Genomic DNA, 27,845 nt, shown 5'->3' on the forward strand with positions numbered 1-27,845 from the left:
AAATAATGATTCTCTAACTAATTATCTTCAGTTTCTCAACTCGTACCTATATAATACGAGAGATGACTGAAACAAACATGATAATACTTTGTATTGTCTGATAGAAAACGTCGTTATCTGATGAATTAGATATGGATCAATTCGATTTCTCGTGTGATATTTGATAAACTGTAGCTAAAAAGAATATGATACTTTCTTTATAATTATGTTTCCTATGCTAATAGCTAAATTGATCATAGAAACAAAATTATCACATTTGAAAATGAAAATGGAGCATCAAGGATATTACAGTTTATACTCACCTTACATGAAAGCATTATTCGTTTATTTATTGATTCACGAATATTTCAATAATAGAGTAAGGAAACAAGCGGAAGTCAAAATCGTCTGTTGCTAATATTGATTCTGTTGGATAAATCTTTATCGTTTGTTGAAGATTACAACTGTTGTTGTTTATAGATATAACTGAAGGTATGTAGGGATACATATATATATATATATACATACATATATATATATATTATATATATATATATATATATATATATGCGCACATCAATTGAGAACAATGCATCAAAAATCTAATCATCCGATCCGTCCGATGCGTGCCGTCCGTCCGATGACAATCTGTGTGCGCCTACCTTTATATTGCTACGAAGACGCGCATTTCGATTCTCATCAGCTGTTCTATCTTTATTATATCTGTATTCGTACAAAAACAGATATAATATCGGTTTATTATCATCAGCTGATGGAAACTAAAATGCGCGTGTTCGTGGTGCAAAAGTCTGTACGCACCTACAGAGTACGGAAAACTAATAACTCATTCTGTTCTCAATACCAATCCTATTGCATAATATTTGTTTTTTGCTGTGACCTGCAACATAGCGTTTTGTTCATTTATGACATTATACATAGAATTGGATATATAAGGAATGGAGTAGTGCGTGCCAATGGAATACCGTCTAAGCTGGGGACAAATTCAACGATGCTACGAATTTCAAATTTGAGCACAATAGTTCAGTGTATCTCACTCCATTTTATTCAGAAATACTTGCTTGAAATATTTGACAGAAGAGCCGTCCAACTTGAATTTTATCTACAAAATAATCTGCTCGACCTGTAAGTTAACTTGTAAGCTTCCACAGATATGTGACAATCTCTCAAATGGATTCTCTCAAGTATGTAGCCTACTGCACGGTCCATCATGACAAATATGTTTAAATTCGGGATACCTTACATCTAACATGCACAGAACAATGTTTAATGGACTTTGGATAGGTTTAGAACTCGGGTATATTAGACACTTGAGTACATTTGGAACTCGGGTACATTTGACTCAGATGTCTGACTGTCAACCATTCTGCCCATTCTGTGATTGTGTCGTCTGTCTGGATTCTACTAGACGTCTTCGGAGCCTGTTAATGTTAGTGGAATGTTCAGACTGTGCCATTAAGCACTCAATGTCAAAATAATATCTCGCTAACAGATTTCAAGCTTTAGAGTCATATTTTCAGAATAGAACATTCCACTTCCAAACAAACATGCTGAGGATTATCATCTGTTACTCGTGGCTCTAGGAAAGCAAATCGCATCATTAGAAAAAATCTGGTGTGGCGCACTCACACAACTTTCCTTGCTCATTGAACTGTAAGCCCCATTCTCAAACGAGAATAATTTAGGGGAATAACATAATGACGATTGGCGGCAACATATTTGAAACTACGATCAGACTTCTATATAATTATGTGTATATATAATAATTGTTTTCAGAGTACTTTTTCCTTTGTGTAAATTATTGTGAAATTCGATGATTTTTTTAAAAGTCGTCAAAACAGCTGTTCTACAGATGAAATATCTCGACTATGTGTTCTTTTTATGAACTGCTCTACCTACCTACCTCATGCACGAGAACGAAGTTACAAAGTCCATTTCTCAAGGATGGGGTGGACCCCACATTAGTTTCCCATGAAGGAGACTCGTGCCAGTTTATAGAGCTGATAAATGACTATACAGGGTATGAATTTTAAAAAAATCGGTCAAGTCATTTTCGAGAAAACCGTGAAAAACATGGTTTTTTAGTAATTATCCGCCATTTTTTCCGCCATCTTGAATTGAATTTTATTGATTTTCTTATTGTCGGATCCTTATGGTATAAGGAACTTAAGATTAAAATTTCAAGTCAATCGGTTAATTAGGAATGGAGTTATCGTGTTCACAGACATACACACATACACACACACACACACACACACACACATACACAGACACACACATACACACACACACACACACACACACACACACACCACACACACACACACACACACACACACACCACACACACACACAACACACACACACACACACACAACACACACACCACACACACACACACACACACACACACACAACACACACACACACACACACCACACACACACACACAGACCAAGACCCAAAAATCATGTTTTTGGACTCAGGGGACCTTGAAACGTATAGAAAACTTGAAATTAGGGTACCTTATTTTTTTTTGGAAAGCAATACTTTCCTTACCTATGGTAATAGGGCAAGGAAAGTAAAAAAGAGATGAGAATGGACTTGTGATCGTCTAAAATGGGTTATTATACTTGAAGTATTTCTGGTCGATGAATTCAATATTTGAATAATGAAATATCATGAGATAGGAAGACGAAAGATGAAATATCAATGACATGAAAGATTAAAGATCGTAGATCAAAGATTGAGAAGTAGATGAAAATTAAAAACATGAAGATGGAAAATTGAATCATAGATGATGATATTAAATATCAATTAAAATTCTATTATTCATAGAGGGGTAAACTATCGCTGATTCTTATCACTAACTATCGGGTAACCCGTGCTCCAAAAGTGTCATTAAAAGTTGATTGGACTAAACTGAAAATTTGATGTACTGAGATATTAAAGGATTCAAATAGGCCTATAACAATCCTTGATAAATGAAGTAGGTATCAACATTTATGGTAAATCAGTCCATTAATTCAGACGTGATTATGCGTCATTCGCGAATTATCTATCCTGAAAATAATATAGGTCAGCTCTTTCCTTTATTATATTGTAGATGATCTTTTATATCTGGGATGATGTATTTTCATCAGGAAAATATATTTCTCGTGTTATAATAATATATGTTGTAACTGTTATAAAATATCCTGTTACTTCATCACATTCATTCACTTTACAGAGCACACAAACGATTTGGCAACAGTGCGGAGGTAATAGAGAATTGGAGCATTTCGTTTGTCTAATGTCATACAAGGATAGCGAACCAATGCTTATTATATACTTTATCCATTCATTTCATTTTTGATACTTTGTGATTCACTTTATAACGTAATTCTCACTCTAGCAGAGCAAAATATTGTGTGAAACGAGAGAGAAAGAAGTGTCGCCGGTAAGACACAGGTTTTGTGGAGCAAGAGAGATAGTGCCACCGATGAGTTGTGTGGAGTAAGAGAGATAGACAGTGTCGCAGGTTTTGTGGAACAAGAAGGATGATGTCACCCTCAGGTTGTGTGGAGTAAAAGAGATAGTGTCACCGATGGGTTGTGTGGAGTGAGAGAGATAGACAGTGTCGCAGGTTTTGTGGAACAAGAGGGATGATGTCACACTTAGGTTCTGTGGAGTAGGAGAGAGAGTGATAGTATCAACCTCAGGTTATGTGGAGTAAGAGAGATAGTGCCGCAAACCGTTCCCGCACCTGGTCCACGGAACGGACCCCTGTTATAAGCTATGGGCGAGACACCTCCCCTGCAAGTTTTAATAACATTTTGGAAGCAGACGTCAACACCTTTGGATTCAGATGTTCTCGGTACGTGACCAGGCGCCTGAACAGTCTGCTTCCCTGCACAGTGCACAGTTTAGCACTGGAATTCACGCAGCGTCTGTCTCGGCCGAGAAGTCGCTTCCAATAACGCATAGACTTTACATTCATCCCTACACCTTGCATCGATCAGGAGCTGCAATTTCATAGTTGCCACAAATGAAATAGAGTAGTGACCGAATCTCAGTCAGATTCAAATCAACTGGATATGAAATACTTTGATTTCAAAGTTAGATTACACATGATGATAAACACATGAAAAAGCAGTGTTCGAATCATAGTTGCACATAAACTTCATTAATAAAAACACATAAACTTGATATAATATTATAACACATAACATAACAAAATTCCACTTCAAAGTTGTTAGCACACATGAAATTTATTTTATTCACAATGCAAATGACACTAATGAAATAACATTGGCTGATAAAATAATAAGGTAGTCCTTGTGCTATTTTTCTTCCAAATTTATAGGTGACAAAGTCCAAGATAAGGTTAGAATTTCACGTGTACAATTTTTATAAAATTTTAGTCCTGAATAAACATTTAAACTATATATTTTTTCAATTGGATGGCTTGAATTAATAAATTGATTAGAAATATTCCACTCAATCACCACTTGTAACGATTAATATTGAATTATTCAAGAGAATTTGGAACCATTGAAGAAACACGAACTTGTAAACAGTAAAGCAGTGTCGGAGTCATAGACAGTTTCAAATAGACCAGATTTGAAAAAAAATAGTTTCGAAGTTGTTGCAACACACATGAGTTAATGGAGTAAAGAAGTGTCCAAATCGCATTCATTTAGTAATGAACTCGATATGAAAGCAATTCATTTCAAAGTTGAAAGCAATTCAATGTTGACACACATGAAATGGAGTGGAGCAGTCTCCGAATCACAGTCACTTTCAAACAAACTGCATATGACATGATGTGAGTTTCAGTTTACAATATAGAAAGTTGTACTTTTGTGATTGACTCTGAATATGAATTTGATTTCAAGTGCAAGAAAGTGATTCCTTCAGTGACACTTTCAATGAGAATTGATATAGATCGATGAGAAGCAATCTTTTTCAGATAGAGATAACTTATGGACTGAATGAGGAACAGTTTCTGGAACTCAAATTTGTGTTCATTCATATGAATGTTCAGAAGATTGCTGAGATATAGTATTGAATGATACTCATGAGTCGTTCATACAGTCAGAATTTGTATGGAGAATGGGAGGATAGAGCTTGTTTTCTACTAAATTGGAAGTTATAGTTGTGAGGATGATATCAGTGTTTTGATGTGATGGTAGATTCATAACTTTTACAAAGAGGAATTGAAGGTAGGCTATTTTGATTTGATTGGAGTAGGACAAAAATTGACATGCAACTCTTGGTGAGGACTGAACAAAGGTGATAAGTAGAAACCTGGGATTCAACGCTACTCTCACGATTAATAAACTCCATTTATCAAGGAATCTATCAGATCTATATTAATAATTTTATTCATATACAATTATCGTGTAATATATTTAACAGAAATTATGAAATCAATCTCATACGGATGGGACACAGTTTTTCATATCATTTGATAGTAAAAATATCTCCATTTTAGAATAAATACAGTAACATTTTTAGTTTTAAAGATAACAACACTTGCAGGTTTGTTTTTTTTCTACGCAAACATTCCTGTAGTCTCTTCGTCACATTGTCTATGGTTTGACGTAAGATTACAACAGGAATTTCTGAAATCGCTTCCCGAATCTTGGCTTTCAATTCTTCCGTTGTTGCAGGTCGACTACGGAACACTTTGCTTCCAAGTTGTCCCCACAATGGCAAGGTGATTCAAAGAAACAGGAAATTTTGAAAGTTGTGTTGGTAGCCGTGGGCGATTGGTACCACTGAATTACGTATGCCAGCCTGTCAACAAAACCTTGCCATTTACATTCTAAAATGGCATTATTTTTACTATCAAATGATATGAAAAACTTCATTTAAAGATTTGTTTTTCTGGAAATTATTTTACTTTCAGAATTTCCCGTTTCTTTTAAAGACTGTATTATGTTCCTATTGTTAATTTATGTGAATATCGATCAAAAATAAATCTGACTTCGCAATATATGTGTAATACTGATGAGTAAAATAAATATGAAAATGACTCTGATCTCTATGTTTCAATACTCCTTTTCGATTATAATATTGGTTTATACTCAATTTAATAATGTTTATTGTACTATTCCTCTCATTGGCTCTCTCGATTCATCTCCATCCAGCAGTCCATTCATTTTTATTCAATTCTATTCCTTTTATACATTTTCCTAAACTGGAACGTGTCAATACACCCTCTCAAAAACAAAAAACTTACAACACATGATAAGAGTTTATTCTATTTCTAATGGAAATTTATGTGATGATGTGGATTGAATGTGGAGAACCTGTTCAAAACGAGCCTAGGAGAAAATCCGTGTTGAAATATCCTAGCTGCAGCGACGGCGCAGATTCTAGCCGCTAGTGCCGAGACGGCAGTTTGTCTGTATAGGCCGCAAGCACAAAGAAGGTATATGTGTTTGTTGAGAACTATTGTCACCTGGGATATGCAAAGAAGACGTGGATTGTGATTTATCCAAAGCCCCTTGTATCGCAGCAGGCGTGCCAAGCTCCTTTCCTTATCCTTTATACAGAGACCAGGAGTCCCAGGATCAAGCCTCAGACTTACGCACACACACCGACGCGAATACTCTCACACACGTACGAGGGATTTCCCCAACCACTGTTCCTCTTCTCTTCCTTTCCTTTTTCCTCTGTGTTCCTCTTCTCTTTTTGATGCATCTTATCATCGAAACAGCCCCAGCTCTCATCATCTCCAGTGTACAGGGCTCTGTGGAATGCTTCCACGCGGAGTCAAGAATAATGCGACCTGGTATGGTAGGATTAACCGACCAGATGCATGTGAGATTGCGGGTGACTGTTGAGCAAGCAGAGGAAAATTTGAGAAAAGTGTGTGGAAAATTCGCAAATAGTGTGAGGAAAATTCTGGAATAGAGTTTGTGAAAGTGTAATGTAAATTTATGTCAATATCTGTATTGAATGTGGAGTAGCTGCTCAAAATGAGCTCAAAAGCAACTCTTCACAAGTATTTTTAGCCCAGATGATAATGAGGTGATGAATGCCAATACATTACAAACGTTTCTATTTGTGATGATTCCATGAATGGATCAATAGAGAGATGATGAATAGCTGAAATGGAACTTGAGAATGAGTAACTGTTTTGAAATGAGAGAAAAATGAAACTTGAATTACATGTTGAATCTATACTAGGATCCTACTTGCTCCCTCCTATTGTCTGTCAAAATTTGAGATGCAGATATTATGTTAGATTCCTGCCTAATTGACCGAGCGAAGTGAGGTCCAAGATTCAAGTCGACGGTTTGGCATTTCTCTTAATTTTTAAATGTTTGAATGTTTATATATTTATATGTTGCGCATTCACGTCGAAACGCGGTAATAGATATTCATGAAATTTGACAGGTATGTTCCTTTTTCAATTGCGCGTCGACGTATATACAAGTATTTTGAAAATTTTGCATTTCAAGGATAATATAAAAGGAAAAAGAAGCCTCCTTCATACGCCGATATTAGAGTAAAAATCAGACTATAGAATTATTCATCATAAATCAGCTGACAAGTGATTACACAGATGTGTGGAGAAGCCAGTATTTCCATAAAGTCTATAGTTTCAATCAGGTATTTGTGGATGAGAATACTGTGTGAGGTTTACTGTTCACAGAAATACTAGTTTACAATGACCGTTCTTGTAATGCACGTCCAGAAATACCCAACAATCCTTGCAATCCTTCAAGACTATACTTTCATAATATATTTCTCATCCATTGGAAGCTGAAGAGAGTTTCTTTTCATGATAGATATTCCTCTTCTCGATGCTCTTACAAATGTTTTATACTTAAAATCATCCACAGATTGTAAGGATATTTTATGATTTAAACCATTCATAGATTGGGATGAGAAAATTATTCTCATGTAAGATGAATAAGATTTTGTTAGTTCTAAAAGTCACCATTTGTCTTCAAAGCTCGGTGAAAGTCATCAGCTCTGGGCATCAATTACTATCGAAACTAGTCCAGATATAAAAATATGATGTGGAATTTACAACATCTTATTTATTTCACCGTAATAATGAGAAACTCTACAACATTCCTGTGTCTAGTATACAATTTATAGCCTACCTATTTTATAATTTATTGCTCATGTTTAGACTCTGTTGAAATAGAACTGGTGGTAATTTGTATATTGTGTATATATTGATTCACTTGGATTCATTCACATCATTCTGTTTCCATGAAAGTAGTCCAACCAATTTTGAACTAGTTTCCAACTGACTAGGGAAATTCTTTATCTGGAACATATTCTATGATCTTTCAAAACACACAGAATGTTTTTTGATAAAATAGAGCTCAACAATATTATAAACGATATAATCAACGAGCGAACTTTGTTATAATGAGTTTTTTTTATAGCGGAGATGTTTGTGGAATCGAAACATGAACTCGGAAAGCATTAATGGCGGCGAGGGTTTGAGACGCGCATTAAAGTGTGAGAATTGAGCACAATGATCGGTATAAAAATGTATCAGCAGTATAAATTGTGAGTGAGCCGTATTGTGCCTTACACTTGCATAAACTGGAAGTGCTAATAAAATGAAGGGGTGAAAAGGCTGTTGAGATGTGGAGTCTGTTATCGCGAGGCGTTTATGGACTGTTCAATGCTCGGCTACAGCGAATTAATGCGTTCGTCCAAGACCTATGAGGTCTTGCTTAATATCGCCGCGATGACACAGCCGCTTCGTCCGGAGACGCGCGCAATTGGCGAGCATTTGGCGCGCGTTTGCCGCAAATTAACACAACAACGTCACGCCAAGCCACACTCCTCTCAATAAAGTCACGCCACCCTTGTCAATGTACAGACGACGATCTCTACTTTACAACTCCAATAAAATCCTATAAATACATCACGTTCACCAAACACTTTTCTGTCTCAATTCATGAAGGAAGTTACAATTTTGGTTGCCATTTCACAGATCGTTGTACAGTTTAATACACTTGAAAATATTATGCTGTTTCGACAAATTTTATAATTTGTTTTGTAAGGCAATAAAATTTTATTTGATTCAAATTTGATTGTAATAATAAAATAATGTTGATTGAGGCTCAATTCCTGCAATCACGAAATAATCAAGAATCATATTTCATTGTCATAATATTAAGCAACCTCAAGGATTACGTTTTTTTTTTTTCAAATAACTTGTTTCGATACCCATTTCTCCCTCAGACTTCCTAAATCTCATTTCCCCGTGGGTTCGTGGGTTTATTGACAGAGCGAAATGAGGTTCAAGATTCAAGTCGACGGTTTTGCATTTTTCTTTATTTTTATATGTTTTTATGTTCAGCTTTTACAGTGAAACGCAGCAATAGATTTTCATGAAATTTGACAGGTATGTTCCTTTTCGAATACCGCGTCGACGTATACATACGGTTTTTGAAATTTTGCATATTAAGGATAATACAAAAGGAAAAGGAGTCTCATTTGAACGCCAATATTATCGTAAAAATCAGACTTTCGAATTATTCATCATAAATCAGCTTTCTAGTGAACTACCCGTTCAAAAACATCGAACATCATGAAAATGTATATTTTCATCAACGTTAGTAGACAGTTGACTATAATACTACCCGTTCAAAAACATCGAAAATCTTGAAAATGTATCTTTCCATCAACGTTGTAGACAGTTGCAGCCAGACCTGATGACAGCGCTCACACTCACATTCCGGGACGACACGTCACGGTACGATAGGACAGAAAGCTCCATGTTTATTTAGGATTTTTTCTAGACATTTTAAACTAATAAATTATTTATTAATTTTTGAGAAACATAACAACAGGTCAATGTAACTTACTGAGCGCGAGGTCTACTGTTCACAGAACTACTAGCTATTATTAGCGTATGGCTTTCAATGGTGGGGAGATCCAAGGGTAGGTCCACCTCGCCGTATATAGTCCAAAGTTCCCTAATGGGAAAAGGGTTTGTAATCTAGGGTTCGCATCTAGAGGAATTCTTCCTTTAAGAGTTCTAGAGGGGAGTTAATGTATTGAGAGTACAGTGTTACTCTCTTATATAATCGTCGTTCATGTAAATTGTAGAACTAAATGGGTCTTCCGAAAATTTTGTTTCTCTATATCTCACCATCCCCCACCCATCCCACAAATACAAACCTTTAACCTGTTATAGAATGGATTATATATATATATATATATATATATAATATATATATATATAATATATATATATATATATATTATATAAACTCATGTTATTTTAATTATCCTCTGCATACTGATGTATATTACTGAAAGTTGATTACCCTGATCTACTTTCAGCCTAATAAATTTTATTAATCAATAATTTGATCTTATCTACCTATGTAATTATTTTACTCTATCAATTTTCTGTTTTTTTTCTCTTTAATATTTATATTAATTGAAACTTCTGCAATATTTTCATTAATAAATAAATTCTCAGTTTAATGAATTTTGGTAGAGAGTTAGTGGGGAGGATATTTTAAATATTCTTTCCGAAGAATGGACATTGATATGTCCAAAGCTCCGCCAATTTATGTAGATGCATTACAATATTATCTTGTATAGTTATTCCAAATTGCTTTTCTCATATCATATACAGTTCAATAATTATTTTCTTAGTCTATATTATGTAAATTGATCTATAATTTTGCTGTATTGTAAGCTTTTGTATATAAGTGTATAAGCCAGTATATACTGTAATCTACATAAATAAAATACTCAATCAAACAATCAATCAGCTTCTTCTTCTGTAAGGAAACAAAATAAGGATTTCACTGGCTGCTGGCTCACAGCTTGTCAGCTGAATAATTCCAGGTTTGCATCACAAACAAAAAATGTTCACAGCTCACTCATTTTTCAAGATACAACAACATTTCATGTACCAATCTGTTCAGAATTTAATGGCCGATAGAATGAAGCATGTTGCGGAAAAACGACACGAGTGGCCTCGGGTCGTTTTTTTACCCAGCTCCTCATATAGGGTCCGCATCTAGAGGAATTCTTCCCTGAAGAGTTCTAGAGGAAAGTTCATGTATCGAGAATACAGTGTTACTCGCCAAGATATATAATCGTCGTTCATGTAAATTGTAGAACTAAATAGGTCTTCTGAAAATTTTGTTTCTCTATATCTCACCATCAATAAACTGGCTTCAAGGAAAAAATATAGACCTCGTTACCAAATTGGATGAGGCCCTATTCCATTGTAGTACATCTCACCAACTCACATCCATACAAGAGACTTGAAGCATACAAGAAAAACATTCCCAATAAGGATGAAATATTCGCACTCTCTATATCAGCGCTGGGCCAACGATTACTAACTATACTGCACTAAGAAAATAGAATTGTGAGACGATTGGGTCGAGACGAAGGAAAACTTTGACAAAGTGCGAAGTGATTGTGTTGAAGTGGGAGGGAAAAGGGATGTTTTTTGAATTATCCGAGATTTGGGGGGTCTGTGTTGGGGCTGGGAGAGGTAGGGGTTAAGGAGAGAGAGTTCCTTGAGGACCGGGCTTGGAATGTAAAGCGATATCCGAGAGCCGTACGTGTCCGTTGGTGCGTGCCCGGCATTCCACGGCCTCATCGATCTGATTGCCGTCTCTGCCACAAAATACTCCACTATCCCTATCGCCCCCACCCTGTCAACCTCCCCTCTACACACACACACACACAAACGTTCACACATAATGATGTAAGTATTTTACACGCCGCCACACAGCCTCCAGCTCATTAAATGAACAACCCGACAACAAATTATGCAAATTATTTCGGAAGTTTGAATCTATCAGACTAGTTTGTCGAACTATTTACTGTGAAGGGGACTTCGAGCTGAGGATGATACACGACAATATCATGTGCCACAATCTTGAAGGGAGTTGGAGAGTTGCATGATAATGTGAAACACTCTTTCTCTATGTTCTTAGAAATTGAGAACAAATTAAAAAATTGATTAATTAAAAAAATAGGAATTGAATTATGTTAGTGTTAAATATATGGTGAGTGAGATTTTCTTTATTCTTCTGTTGAGGTGATCAATCACGATCTATTTCTTTCATATAATAGTCTCAATTAATTTTCTTTTCCTCCACCTACTGGCTAAAGTACTCACTTTTCTTCCTGAAACATAATATTAAAGTGTCACTTTTTCGCTCTCGGTAGTAAAAAACAGAAAAACTCCCTAGGGAGTAAAAGTGACTCCATTTAAATAACATGGGAAGCATCTCTATTTTAAAAACTTACATTATAATAGGTTAGAAGGTCTAAGCTCAGATGAGAAAGCATAAAGAGGTGTCTGTCATTGAGTCAACTGAATTCAATACCACAACCAGAAATTTGATCAACTCATGAAATATATGTTTGTATGATATTATATTCTTAATATTAGTAGACGATTTTAAAAATTTATACAATTTTAAAAATATCTTATTCTATTCAAAATACCAGCCAACAAATATTTTTGATCTGCAATTCAAATCTGAACTGCGAGATCTGGAGTCAGCCATTTTTGGTAAACACCCAGCTGATATAATTGTTACAACTTTAGCCGATAGATAGCGCAATCGGCAGTGCCAATCAGACGGCCGGTTTTTAGGTTTTAGATTTTAGGTTATGTTGTTAGTAAACATTGTCACCAATACGTAAATTATTAAAATGATTTTATTTGCAGTTTCTATAAAAAAATGTAGATGGAGGAAAAATGTTGTGTACATCACGAGTGAAAAATACTTTTTCTCCCTCAGGAAAATTGTTGCCCTCGGCTTCGCCTCGGGCTTCAAACTTTTCCCTCAGGGAGAAAAAGTCGTACTTTTCACTCTAGATATACAAATAACTATTATTCTTCTGTTGAGGTGATCAATCACGATATATTTCTTTCATATAATAGTCCCAATTAAATTTCTCTATTCTCCACTCTGTAACAAAACTTTACTTCGCATATATAGAGATAATCCTTCCATCATCTTTTGAGAAATAAGTTTTTCAGATTGATTTCCACATAGATTGCAGGTTTGATGCCTAGTGAGATCGGACTCCCCGAGTAATTCTAAGTACATCACTATTTAATTCTATAATTTCAATTTTGAATAACGTCTCCAATTCCAAAAATCCCAATGATCTCTACTATAGTGAGGTCCACGTTATAATGGCAGAGTTTAATTAGCAACGGTATTGCTATCCTTGTCTATCACGATCATCATTTAATTAATCATTCTATCAACATCAATAATCAATTATAAAATCAATCTATCATTTAACTAAGCAAATATCGCTATTTCTTTTCGCTTTGCTCTGTTGCCAGATCGTCTTTTAACAATGTGGAGTTAATAATTAATTAACACAATATTTCATCTTTATTGTGAAAATTCATTATGAAATATTATTGAAAAATATAATTTCTTGCCTAAGAAAATATAATTGATCAATTCAAACGAGAATGAACAGTTAGTATTACATCAATAAACATCCATCAGCTACCGTCTATGGAAGGCATTGACAAGACAGAGGATCGGCAACGTTGTTCTGCTATCTTTCTCCATTGCCATCATAACGTGAACCTCACTTTCGTTCTTTGTAGAGCGAACGGTTTGTCTTTCTCTTTGGGCTTTACTGCTACTCTCTTCGCTTTTCTATGTAAGAAATGGAATAGAGTGGAAGTTCCAGAGAAAAAATCAATCTATCAACATTTTTACATTTGTTATCGAACATATTTCATACAAATTGAGTTATCCAGGTTTTCAGCATTTGGAAATAATATAACATTCGAGAAATTTTAGAGAAAACTCGGAAAAACCAAACTTCATTTATTTATTTCATGTTACAAACCAAATTCATTTCAAATAGAAATAATAAACTTTTTTTTCCATGCATGGGTAGAATGCTTGTGTGCAGGAAAGGGTAGCAATCTGAATAGTTCATAATGACAAAAGCTCATAATAAGTTAACATAATGACAAACATGACAATATTTATCTCTTTCCTGTATAGGGCTACTTGTAATATAAATATAAATAAAAAAAATAAAAATCTCAGTACCCTTTTTTAAAATATTTTATCACAACTTGAAAATGGCATAAATGACCGAAACATGTTGTGATAAAATATTTTAAAAAAGGGTACTGAGATTTTTATTTATATTTAAACATGACAATATATGTGAAAGATGGAAAAGATGGAAAAGATTGAAAAGAGATGCTTTAATACTTCCTAACCAAGCAAGTGGGTAGTGTTAATGAACAGTACTCTAGTCAATCAAACTAAGAATTGCAATATCATCTGAAGTTGCTGGTTGATTGAACATGACAGAAAATGTGATACAAATTACAAAGACAGCACAAAGATTAAAGTTCATTGGTTCTTGCACACTCGTGGAGAGCGATTTGATAATGAATTTTTCATGCTTCTCTACTCTTGTGTATCAAGCAAAGAGCTACGAACAACCACTATTAAGTTTGTTCAGCTAAATGTCATATTATTTATTTTGAGTTGCAGATAATAGGGGAGCCATGTGGAAATAGTATTTGGGATCCAAACAGTTGCTGTGTCGGTTCGTCACGCGCCAGGGTTTTCCCTTCTCGAATCTTTCCCTCCCATCATGTATCTACCCCTTCACTGTTGTATCTACCCCTCCACTGGTGTATCCACCCCTCCACTCCTCAGTCTTTCCCTTTCCCCTTGAATCTTCCCTACCCCCTCATCAATGAATCTTCCCCACTGTCCTTTACCTTCTGACACCACCCCAAGTCGATGGTTGCGACATTTTCGAAACATTCCCTCACCCCTCACACCCAACAACACGTGTGCCTCACCGACACTACGAGATCCACTTTTCATCCTATTAAAAAGTTTTCTCACCTTCTGGTTCTGGCGGCATCCTTACCCCCCCACACCACTTCATCACCCAAACCGCTCCACACCTGTACCTTGTCGTCTGAGCTTTGAAACTTCGTCACTCCGGTTTCCACTGCTATTACATTCTTTGCTGCGGTCGTATTTCTATGCTACTAGAGACAAATAATATCAAACCGTATACTTCAACAGCTACCTTGAAACAAACATCAAATTTATCTCATGAGAATCAAAGGTAGAAACACTCGCATAGTTAAGAAATTTAAATGAACGTAGCCTGCATGATATTTGTACGATGAGTTGGGAATACCATCATTAGCTGAACAACTTGAAATAAACAGATTAAACTGGAAAAACCATGTGAAACGAATGCCAGATACTAGGATACCAAAGGCTGTCATGGAATATATATATAGCGAGTTTTTGCAACTTCAGTTATGTCGCTTCTCGCACCCCAATCGCCAACTTTCCTTATTTATCCAGTCTCCTTCAAAGAGACCTCTACTCTCCATTTGAATTTGGACATTGGATACTCATTTCTTTCGCGGTCTTCCACGCCTATTTCTGTTCGCTGGTACCCAATTCCATACTTTCAAAGGAATATAGACCATATATAGGGATATTGGCAGACCTCTAGAAAGATGGTAAGATAAATAGTTATATCCTTTGAAACCGGAACAGGTGAGTACGCCTAATCCTGGAAAGAAAAAGATATTTGTACAATTTGAGACAAAATTCAGAAATAGAAGAAGTCTTGAACAATATTCTTTTTTCTGAATATTGTATTGTTTGCTCTATACAATGAATAAATAAATACTTTTTGTGTAGTTGAGGAGTTGATATTGTGGTAGTTATTTGTATTGAATAAAAATACTGAGAAATTGTCAAAAACCACATACTTAGAAAGACCAGTTTCGGTTGTTACACCATTGTCAATCTCTGATAAACTAAAATTAAATACAAGAGCAGCAGAATTTATACTAGTAGGGGAGTACTGCTATTGGTCAAGGGCATGAACGCCTGCCATTGGCTTAGCTAGACAGTCTCCTCCCACTTAACAGTGTCAAAAATGGCGGCTTAAGCAACAGACTCGCAATGATAACAAAATTTGATAACAAATTTTTGTTAACATTTTTGATCATTTGTGACACCGTTGAGTGGGAGGAGACAGTCTAACTGGGCCAATGGCAGGCGTTCATGGCCTTGACCAATAGTAGTACACGCCTACTAGTATAGATTCTGCTGCTCTTGTATTTAGTTTTAGTTTATCAGAGATTGACAATGTTGTGACAACTGAAACCGGTCTTTCTCAGTATCAATAAATCTGTGATTTTTGACAATTTCTTAGCATTTTATATTTGAAATGAATGGATAATTATCGGATAGAACACATGTTTCACAAAGATAGAATGGAACAAGCAAAAGTACACACATCAAATAATGTTAAATTTCATGAGAATCAAACGCAGAAACACACGCGATTTGTTAGAGCACAGGTTAAACAAAGAAAGAAAAGAACAACAAGCAAGAAGCTCATGTGAGCATCATCAGCAATAAAAAAAGAATGGGATGACTTATTTTTGATGACTTGACAATAAGCTTCAAATATCTACTTTGGAAACACAACTAGTTTCGACACACTTGAAGAGCCATTTTCAAGTGTAACGTTCTAGAGTCACACGTGAAAAAGGCTCTTGAAGTGTTGACACTCGTATTGTGATTTGTGATGAAAATAAAAGGTACTTGATAATAAAAAGAAATAAACATATGTTGTCAAATTCCACACAGTTTAATTTGGTACAGGACTATGGTTTCGTGACCACACAGGTCATATTTTCAAGCTGACTGTGGTATTTGAAAGCGGTACTTGATATTTTTTATTATGTTCTAGTCACTTCAGTAGCCCTAAATAGCTATTTGTGCAACTAGTGCGCAAAGTGACAGTTTGCTGCACCGAAAGAAACGTTTATGCCCGAGCCGTATTTTATTTTATTATATTTTATTTTATTGCCCGAGCCATGTTTTTTATTATTTTTATTTATATGAATATCGAACGGAAATCATTTAACCTCAAAATTGAAATTTTATAATGTATATTTGCTACTTTTCTCATTTCTTGTAGTTTAAATAATAATTATCAATATAAAAGAACTATTATTTATTATTAAATTATGAGAATTAGTAAATGATGATTATTTAATTATGATTTAGATGAACATTATTCTTGTTTTGGATTTCTAGATTGGGATTTTATCATAAATGTAGGGTAGCCATTGAAATGATTTTTATCTTAATCTAACCACAGTCATTGTTACCAACTCAATTTTTGTTTTCGTGCACTAATCCTCCATATAACCCACCAACTATTTTGTGTTGCCATGTTGCAAATCTGGAGTGCAGAAAAATGTTTTCCGCACTGGAGCGGAAAAGTGAATCTTTGCGTTCTGCAATCAGTGCAGGAATCGTCACTTTTCAAGGTAACTGTAGGAAAAAGAAATTGAGTATCATACCTTCTTCTATATTATTGTATCCAATGAAATCACTCAATCAAAACAAGGCAAACCCAACATGACTTTATTCTGTTTCTTGTGACCTCGACCGGGTCGGAAGTAATAACAAAATAGAGGCACGAAAATGAGGAAGTCTGTTTTTTCAATAGAGTTGAGTCAGAACGACCAGGTTGGTCGAGTGGCGGAAAGGGGGTCGAGGGGTTTGTTGTGGGAGGTGTGACTGTGTTTCGAGGGCGGTGAGGGGGGAGCAGTATATTAAAAAGTCGTTTGCTGGCATGACCCTAGAGGGAGCGAGTTTTGGAATCGTCGGCTAATTTCCATACTCACTCCATAATTTTCATTTATCTGCAATAAAATCGCGCCCGCCGGTCCGTCTGCCGACGAAAAATATCTCAATTTTGTCACGTTTAGAGTGCGAAACTTCAAAAACAAACTTGCCTGGCCCCCGCCTTATAGTACTCCACACTAACGGCTTATCTTAATTTTTATTACATATTTCATTGCAGGAGAGTTTTAGGGGGGCCAGATGTGGCTCTCCAAACAAAGCCAAACAGCGTTCATCAGTTTGCATGGAGGTCTTGATGCGATTCTCGCTTCTGAATAATGATGGCAGGAACTGACCACACTATCTTGATATTATTTTAAATTCACCAAATTAAAATGTAAAGATCAATTGAGATTCTGTACAAACTGCTGAAATGTGTACTGCAAGGGGAAGTTCTTGGCAGGAAGGCGTTGGTCGGAGGCGTACTCTTCAAAGCAGGTGTAAACAAGATCATCATTGCCAGAATGAATTCCAACATCTTAAACGGATAGGCACTATTGGAAGAACAAGAAGAAGAATAATTAAGATTGATAAAAGAATATTAAAGTTTGAAGATTGATTCATCGCAAATATAAGTTTCTCTTAAACACAGATTTCCCTTGAGTATTACAAATGATAACACAATTTGAAGTTCGCAAACATATCATCAACAAGAATATCTTCCATGTTCAAGTACTGCAAAGCTGGAAGAATAAGTTTCTAAGTTCAACAAGATGAGAAGAAAACTCTACTGTTTTCCAAAAGAGCTTGTTATATTTCAAAAAGAATAATCATTCTTCAGCTTTGAATTATCGTACTCTGCGAGGAATTGACGAATAGAGATTATGGATCTCTGCACTAGTTATCTTGAAATTATTTCATATTATTTCTGTGCTTCATTGGAAAAAAGAATAAATAAAGAATAAAGATACACCATAAAAGAAGATTTTTCGAAATATGTAGAATAAGTATTTTATTACTCTCTAATAATTATCATTGCAAAATTTAGAATGATAACGTTTGATATAGAACATAATGTTTGATCCAAATCGCTCCTCTATCATGGTTCTGAAGATAACTCAATTTCAAAGATAATATTTTCAGTTGTAACCAATAATCTGTAATATACGCCTATTCTCATATTGAAAATCTGATTCTTGAGTATCTGAACATTCTTAAATTACAAAATTCAAACTAATTACCATATGTACCTTGACGTGTACTTATTCCTGATTTTTGAGGTTTGAGCTCTCACTCCATATTCAGACAGAAGGATAGAGATTTAATGATACATTACATTGTGTTAAATGGTTTAATAAGCTACAATGATGTGTAATGAAGTACTGTATAATAATTTTATTTCCTCATTCATAATATTACTCTAGTTTGGCGGCAGAATGTTATGACACTGGACTGAAAAAAGTTATACCACAATACCAAAAATGTATTGAAATTGAAGGAGATTATGTAGAAAAATAACTGATACATGTAGTTTCTCAAATATGACCTCTTGAACAAACTATGTGCGTTATTATATTTTCTATTTAATAGTGGAACTTACTTTTGAGATAACCCACGTATCAGTGTTGAGACCAAATTGATTCTTTCAATACCATTTCTATGTGAATAACAGAACCCATTAGGTATTCTACACATTCTCAAGTACTATACAAAGAAGACTTAAACTTGTTGAAGCTTGAATATAAATAGCACTCTCCATCATCCAAACTCCAATTGGTATTGTATGAAGAAGTAATTTCAGAAGCCGGAGAGAAACAGACAATATTTGCATGTAAAAGCCGCAATAATGTAATGTTTACAAAAGTGAAGTGAAGATGAGATCAGGTTTAGGCTCTTCTAGTTAAATATATCCTGCTCACATCATCTTGCACTTAGAGCCATGCAACTTCAAAATTCCCCATCCACAAACAGTTACATCCATATTCAGATAATAGAGAGCAAAAAGCATACTCTGGAGTGCACTTTCATCCAATACCTGGGAACTCTCTCGCATAATGGTTTCCATCCAATAACTCTCTCGAACAATCACGTTATACCTGCCTTCAAGTATTAGATACGGCTTATGTCAGTAATTGCACATGTTACAAACATATTCTAACAGACAGGCGGTTGGAATTCTCGTTTGAAATCTTAGTTATGAATATTCTAGAACGCATACATTTGAAACACTTGCCACTCTTCATATCTGGTCCTTACTGGTGCACTTGTAACACTAATTCAAATCCTTGATGCATAGATCAATCAATAGACATGTTCAACATTCCGTACCTACTGAACATGATTCAATATCATGCTTTTATCCAATAAACTATTGGGAAGTGAGTTTGACAAATGGTTCTATCTATGGTTCTCAACTGAGCAAGCAATATCCACTCTATCTATTAACACAGAAAATCATCTTGGTTCGAATCTTTAATCATGAATTATTTTGTATCTGTACTAATACTGAAAGTTTTGCAATCAATCTTTAATATTCTAGATAGAGATAACAACTAGAAGGGTACTATCATGGAGAAAAAATAGTATATCTTAAGTGGATATCCCATAGAATAGGTCGTTTATGTTCCAATTTTCAAGCCGATTTTAGTTATCTCAAGCCGACTGCTGTGGACAACTGTTCATTATTACTGTTCCGTTGTCGTGAGAGTGTTAAGAACGGCACAGAATGAGAGACTACCAGCGACACAAAGCTTTACGAAGAAAATATCATTGATTCAATATCATGCTTTTATCCAATAAACTATTGGGAAGTGAGTTTGACAAATGGTTCTATCTATGGTTCTCAACTGAGCAAGCAATATCCACTCTATCTATTAACACAGAAAATCATCTTGGTTCGAATCTTTAATCATGAATTATTTTGTATCTGTACTAATACTGAAAGTTTTGCAATCAATCTTTAATATTCTAGATAGAGATAACAACTAGAAGGGTACTATCATGGAGAAAAAATAGTATATCTTAAGTGGATATCCCATAGAATAGGTCGTTTATGTTCCAATTTTCAAGCCGATTTTAGTTATCTCAAGCCGACTGCTGTGGACAACTGTTCATTATTACTGTTCCGTTGTCGTGAGAGTGTTAAGAACGGCACAGAATGAGAGACTACCAGCGACACAAAGCTTTACGAAGAAGAACTACTAGAAATATCGGCTTGAGTTAGCAGTGAATTCGGGATCATAAATATTCCCTGTACCATGGGATATCTTCTTATACTATCTTTCTTCTATGGTACTATCCACTTTAACTATTATATTTAACATAAATATTCCCTGTACCATGGGATATCTTCTTATACTATCTTTCTTCTATGGTATTATTCGCTCTAACTTTTATAACAAACAACCATATAGGTTTGAGTTTTCAACCATGAAGGTTTATATATTATGTGCTAATACTGGAATTAAGTAAGTACTTTACTTTCAAACTTTCAGATTTTGGAGACATATAGAACCTCTATGTTTCTCGATACAATTCAATTCAATTTATTCACAACTCACAAAAATACAATAAGAAAAAAAAACAATTACAATAATTGTAACAATGCAAATAACACATAAAAATGTATATATATATATATATATATATATAATATATATATATATATATATATATATATATATAGAAGCGAAATGGCACTCATCACTCACTCTCTCGCAGAACTAAAAATCTTCCGGACCAAAAAAATTTGGTCAAAAAATTCCGGTTCAAATTTGGTGGGTATGTTCAGTTGGCCCTTTAGAGGCGCACTAAGAACGGATTTGGAGAAATTTCCAAAGATACGCCCAAAATCTGCATTTTTCCAGCGTTTTTTAGCGCTTTCTCAGCTCTATCGAGAACAAATAAACAGAAAATGTTCAAATTTAGTACAGAAGCTCAGCTAGGGTTTAATAATGTTTTGTCGGAAGGAATTCGCAATAACGTCAAAGATACGCCCAAAATTAGCGTTTTTTTTTTTTTGCTTTTTTTTTATTTTTATCGAGAACAAATGAAAAGAAACTGTTCAAATTTAGTACAGCAACTAAGCTAGGGTGTAATAATGTTGTGTAAAAAGGAATTTGAAATAACGCCAAAGATACGCTCAAAATCAGCGTTTTTGCGTTTTCTCAGCTCTTTCATCAAGTAATAGACAGAAAATGTCCAAATTTTAGACAGAGGGTTAGGTAGGGTCTAGAAATGTTTTGATGAGGTGACTTTAATATTTCATCAAAGATAGGTACGCCTAAAATCAGCGTTTTTCTCAGCTTTTCTGCGTTTTCTCAGTACTTTGACTTTCTGACGGAATGAAGCATGCTCGAATGAAAAATGCAGGCGAGCGAAGCGAGCCCGCTGATCCCATTTCTGGACGATCCAGTCGGGGGGGGGGGGGTCCATCTGGCTAGACGGATATGGCAAGCGAAGCGAGCCTGACGACTAGTAAGACAATATTGCTAAAATTATGTGGTATTCTGGAAGAAAGAGGGGGAAAATTATATTATCATATTATATTGTAATCATGATTTGTGAAAGTCAATTAAATAAATAAATAAATGAATAAATAAAAATACCTTGCCTACTATGGTTTCCCATGTAATAGGCGAATCAATCAATAATGATGAATTAATGATTAATTAATGATGATTTTCATTACTTATTACAGGTATACTGGCATTCACACCGACCTTCTCAGAGCCGCTCTCCAATTTGACAGTAGCAGTCGGCCGAGATGCAACTTTCACTTGTATGGTTCAACATCTTGGTGGATACAGGGTGAGTTAACACACAATATTCAGAATAAATATTGTTTCTGTTCTAATTCCTTCTTTGACATGTCTTACTCAAGGAAGAATCCCATGAATGATAACGCTCTATTCATAGCTGAGCGTGTAGTGATGTTTTAAGTGAGTTTATATAACTGAGCTTCATAGCGAGTTCACATAACTCCTAGGGACTTGAGACCTATATGATGCTAGGAATGGTGTATATAATACATTCACATCTTCTGGTTTACAATCCTTTCTTCATCCAAAACACACAAAAAGTATGGTGAAGATTACAAATTATACAAGTCTGGTTTTTCCATGGCAGTGAAGTAATTTTTTTCTCATACTATCACAAAGTTTTTCACGGGGTACAAGAGTGATGATATCATAATTATTTCGTATGCTCATCTCTGAGACAGTTCATTGGTTACGCTATTTCAATAATCATTGGATTGAAAAACCATCGGAAAATGGTATGAGGATGTAAAATTCTCGTGGATCCTTGAATGCCAAACCGGAGGGATCTGTATCTCAATAAATCAATATTGGAATTCATTACCAAACTATCGTCATGGTACATTCTAATGTACCATTTATTATTTATTTATGAATTTTCAGAGAATCAATTACAGTTGAAATGATCATGAAGAAGGAAAAACAGGCGAACTCTTTGATATTCCTCTCCCACATTTAAATTGATATCAGTTCAATTGATTCATTATCAGCATTGTGCATGATCAGCATCACATTCACATTATATTCTAACCGCAAAAAAATCAGTGAGTAAAATATGGGAATAATAATTATCATCATTGAAACATGGAAATTTAGTCAGTAGTCTCTCTCCGTAGACTTTACCAGCTCTCTCATCATGGAGGAATAAGATAGCAAGACTATCTTTGCCCTAGGTTTCCCTAGTTTCTGTTTATTGGGCGACAAAGCAAGCACTCTTATTTTATCAGAGATGAAAATTTATCACTGCACGCGTCGTGAGCTTACATTTTTCGCTGTTTGGATTAGGTTGAGCGTTGAGCAGAAGCCACTCTGCCGTTATGGTTGGTTATATTACTATGATGTTGGCGAGGATGTTAGCTGAGACGCCACATTACTTTTGCTGTTTGATTTAGAGGCGTCGTGGTTGTAGCAAAGCGTCAAACAGACGTGGCGCGCTTTTGTTGGGTGTGCGAGCGAGAAAGAAGGTGTCTAAGTTAGAAGACAGTGTGGTGGAGAGTGAGAGAGAACGGAGGAAAGTTTGGGAGTGTTCCGATCAGAAGGGTGAGTTGGGCCGGAATGTGCGGCTGGTGTAGTGGATGAATGTCTCCATCAAATCCTGTCCTCAGGCGAGACGTGTGTCATTTGTCTTGTTTCCTCACAACTCGTGTAGAGCTCCTCACACTTCTTCAGGTCAGTCTCACACTCTATTTTCTAGGGGAAAGCTTGTGAGCCAACTGTTACTGTTAGACTATGATTAATAGAAAATTTGTTATGGGTTCTATGAGTTTTATCCTTTCAATGGATAAATTTCTAAGCTGTGCTTAGTGAGAGAAGTTGTGTGTATTTTTGGGTTCAAAATTTTTCATAAAATAACTTGATTAATTCAATATGAAGTGATAATTGGGTGTTATATTTGAATATATGGTAGTTTGGTGATTTAATTTCTCTAAATTCAAAATGTTTAGCTTGTGTATATTTTTGGACGAAAATTGAACTTGAACGTTTTACAGTAGAAACATAACCTATTTTTTGACATTTCATTAATTTATCAAAATTTGGGAATGGAATAGATTTGGGCCAAGCCTGTTGTTCCTTCCTAATCATATTTATATGATTTGTAATTCTGCCCACGAATAAATAAATGTAATGGATCGGAATTATATCTGATCAGTTATTTGATCCAGATATTCTTCTACTTTATTAAGTTCGAGTAGTTATTCCAATCAATTTTAGATCAGTTTTTAATCATTTAACTAAGAGGAAAATAAACTTTATTAGGATAGGATAGTGATATAACTACATAGTTTAGTCATAGAGAAACAATAGCATAAGTAGATATCCCATGGTATAGGGCGTTCATGTCGCAACTTTCACTGTTCTCAAGCCGATAGCTCATGTAATTCTTTCCCATGAAGCTGTGTAACACTGGTAGTCTCTCATATTGTGCCGCTCATACACTCTCACCCCAACAAAACAGTAAAATTCGACAATAATCAACAGTTATCAGCTTGAGATAACAGTAGAAGTTGCGACATAAACTCTCTATACCATGGGATATCTACTTACGCTATTGTTTCTCTATGGTTCAGTTTTTCAAGGTTAATACTGCAATAATACTGCATGTTTTAATTTTCGTGGGAGACCCCGGCTACTGTATTTAAGACAAATGACGAAGGATCTGGGTGCTATGAGCTACGCACAATGGAAGAGAGTAGCAATTGACAGATTTAGATGGAAGGTTGACAACCAATCAAACGATTGAGCTGTGAGAAGAAGATAATTTTCGGTTTATGTTTGTAATATCACATCATTCTCTTGTTTTTGTCACATCATCTCTTCACAACATCTGTCACATTCTCTTCAATATATTTTTTCTTCAATCAAAAATATGATTAGTGATTAAACAAGATTATGTATCGTCTTTTTTTTTCTTAGGGCTACTCTTGAATATAAAATGTTGAAAAGAGTACTTGGATTTCTATTTCCATTCATAAGGTTATGTATGTACGCGTATGTCGAATAACACCACAGTATAGTAGTGGCTGCAGCATTATTCTCTGCAGGATTTTCTGTGTATTTACTACTGATTGGTGACTTGTTTATAGTTTATTTAGCTATCTAGCTATAGTCAATATAGCTTATTTATATACAGACAATATTTCTGTTCCTACTCAAAAAGATTTACAATTTGGAAGATTTCATTCAGAATGGAGATAAAAACAATTCTGAATAATTTCTCTCCAGAAAGTCAAAGAAGGCTGAATCATGCTTAGCCGTAAGTGAGACTTGAGGCAAGACCAGATTGGGCGTTTTTTCAGGTGTACTTCCAGGCGCCAACCCAATTAGTCAATCAGAGAGCTTCCTGCCTTGCCGACTCTGAAAACGCCGTATGAATCTCATGAAAAACGCTCAATATGGTCTCGCCCTCAACCTTTAGCTCTTGAACTCTACAATGTGTTTTTGTTACAAGGTCAATTGCGACCTAAAGTGGAAGCTAAACAACAACCTGACTGTTCTCTTCCTATCTTTCATGCTATTTCATATCCTATTATATCAAGCGAGCAATTTCTGTATATGTATATGTAAATGGTTATCTTGTTATCTAGTTATCTGGATATCTGGCTATGTAGTTATATGGTTATATATTTATGTCTAACGGATCTCGAAAACGGCTCAAACGATTCTCACGAAATTTGGAACAAAGTAGGTTTATGATATGAAGATTCGATTGCACTAGGTCTCAACCCTTGGATAACTTGCTGAAGGACATTAAAAAGATAAATACGTCCTTGAAAAACAGCTGGAATTTTTTTCGTCTGTCGATACCGTAATGGAAGAGAGTGAACGAGTGCATGTGTGTGGGATCATCCAGCTGATCTTACGAGAGGAAAAATTTAGCAAGGGAAACTTATTCTCGTTTATTTCTCTTTTCTTTAGGGAACATCTTTACTCCAGAAAGTCCAAAATAGTAGCTAGATGCTTTTAGTGTAGAATAGTACATAGTATATTAATAAATATTGTAGCAAACATAGTAAATCGAATTCATAGTATATCTATTTGTAATTGATGATGTGTTTTTTTTTTGAAGTGTGAATAAATTGTTATTTTGATGAGTGATAGTAGCTTAACCTAGATATTGATTTTGATTGTAGTATAAATTTGAAAAGGGACAGTTTTGGGCATAAGCCTGTTGTGCCTCCTCATATAACTGTAAAAATAATTGTACAACTGAGAAAATGAATAAATGAATATAAACTATAAATTCAATCTTAAGTTACAAATTTTCTATGCTTTTACACTCCAGAGTGAAGCTCGGTCCCCCGATATTTGGAATTAAACATTACATAACCATCAGCATTATCATTACATTCACGAATTCGAGTAGAATGAATTTCCAGAGAACCCATTAATTCATTCATCGTTCATTCATTCGAAAATAGATCGACGATAATAGCGTCATATTGACTACTGGCACTCCATCGTTGTATGTTTTTCCTCATCTGCGTAATAATAGGCTAGGACCTACTTGGGTATTCTAAACCCGCCCACCGTTCATAGGTGGCGCGTCGTCTTTGAGGCTTTGATTGTGTGAACCCACACCAGGCGTCACGGGAATTCGGCAGACGCGCGGGAATCCTCTTTATCATTACAAACCGCTCTCACACCCACTATAGTGAGGTCCACGTTATTATAATGGCAGTGGAGAGAGATAGGAGAACAGCGTTGCCGAATCTCTGCCTTGCCACTGCCTTCTATAGAGGATAGCTGATATCGGTATATTTGGTGTAGGCTAATATTAACTGTTCATTCTTGTTATTTTAAGATGATCCTACAATATTAAGCGAGCAATTTCTGTTTATATTCTTATAAGTTTTCATGTTTTTAAATATATTATGTTTATAAGTTTTTGTCATACTTACTCAATTGCAGCTGTTTTCCATGCATTAAATCAAGCCGGTAAACAGCTGTTTGCAGAACAAGGAAACATGTTATTTTCATTACAGCATACTATACTGTAAAGAGTTCTCTTTACAGTCGAGTATGTTAGGACTCTACTGAGTCCTTATAACATCTGAGTAATTGATATACTAACTCGAATAATTAAAGAACTCATTTTAGGAGTTTCAAGTTATAAGAGCTCATCTGAATTTTTATAATTTGGGCCTTTATTATTTTATTTGAGCTCAAAGGGTCTGTCTGTTATGAACTAGGTGCTACGGGCTATGTCATGTTTATAGAATGCAGTAGCTCGAGCAGCAGCAGGTCATGGCTTCTGTTTCCCAGCAATATTATTCTTTCTCAGATAAGTATGGCAAAAAATATTTTACGTAACTTGTACAGTAACCTATTTACCGCATCCGTATGATAATTCTGCCCTCAATTATGTTTCGGGCAGAGCAATCATACTCATGCGGTAAATTATCGTTACCGGACTTGTTACGTAAGGTATGTCACCGGATCTAAAAAAATATATATTTCTTGAGGAGACCAAGAATGATGAGTATTGAATCTGGAACAGGCAAAATGCCTTATCCGTAAATTATAGATGATAATGATGACTTTAAGCGTAAGAAAATATATATTTAACAACGATTAAGTGATAAGTTTCCATCATTGAAACCTTAACTAATAACGTTTCCACATTGTTAGAGCACAATCTGGCAACGTTGCACAGCTAGAAAAGGATAGCTCTATCTGC

At 35.2% G+C, this 27,845-nt stretch overlaps 1 protein-coding gene across 1 annotated transcript in view; it reads left to right on the plus strand.

The window, feature by feature from the left end:
- Window positions 1-27,845, plus strand: part of LOC111058468 (lachesin-like) — a 221,684-nt gene that overhangs the window by 85,056 nt on the left and 108,783 nt on the right. The window contains exon 2 of the mRNA XM_039420762.1: window positions 22,330-22,439. Coding sequence (XP_039276696.1) covers window positions 22,330-22,439 — 110 coding nt within the window. The remainder of the gene's footprint in view (window positions 1-22,329; window positions 22,440-27,845) is intronic.

Source organism: Nilaparvata lugens, chromosome 2 (genome assembly GCF_014356525.2).
Source record: "Nilaparvata lugens isolate BPH chromosome 2, ASM1435652v1, whole genome shotgun sequence".
Classification (NCBI taxonomy): domain Eukaryota; kingdom Metazoa; phylum Arthropoda; class Insecta; order Hemiptera; family Delphacidae; genus Nilaparvata; species Nilaparvata lugens.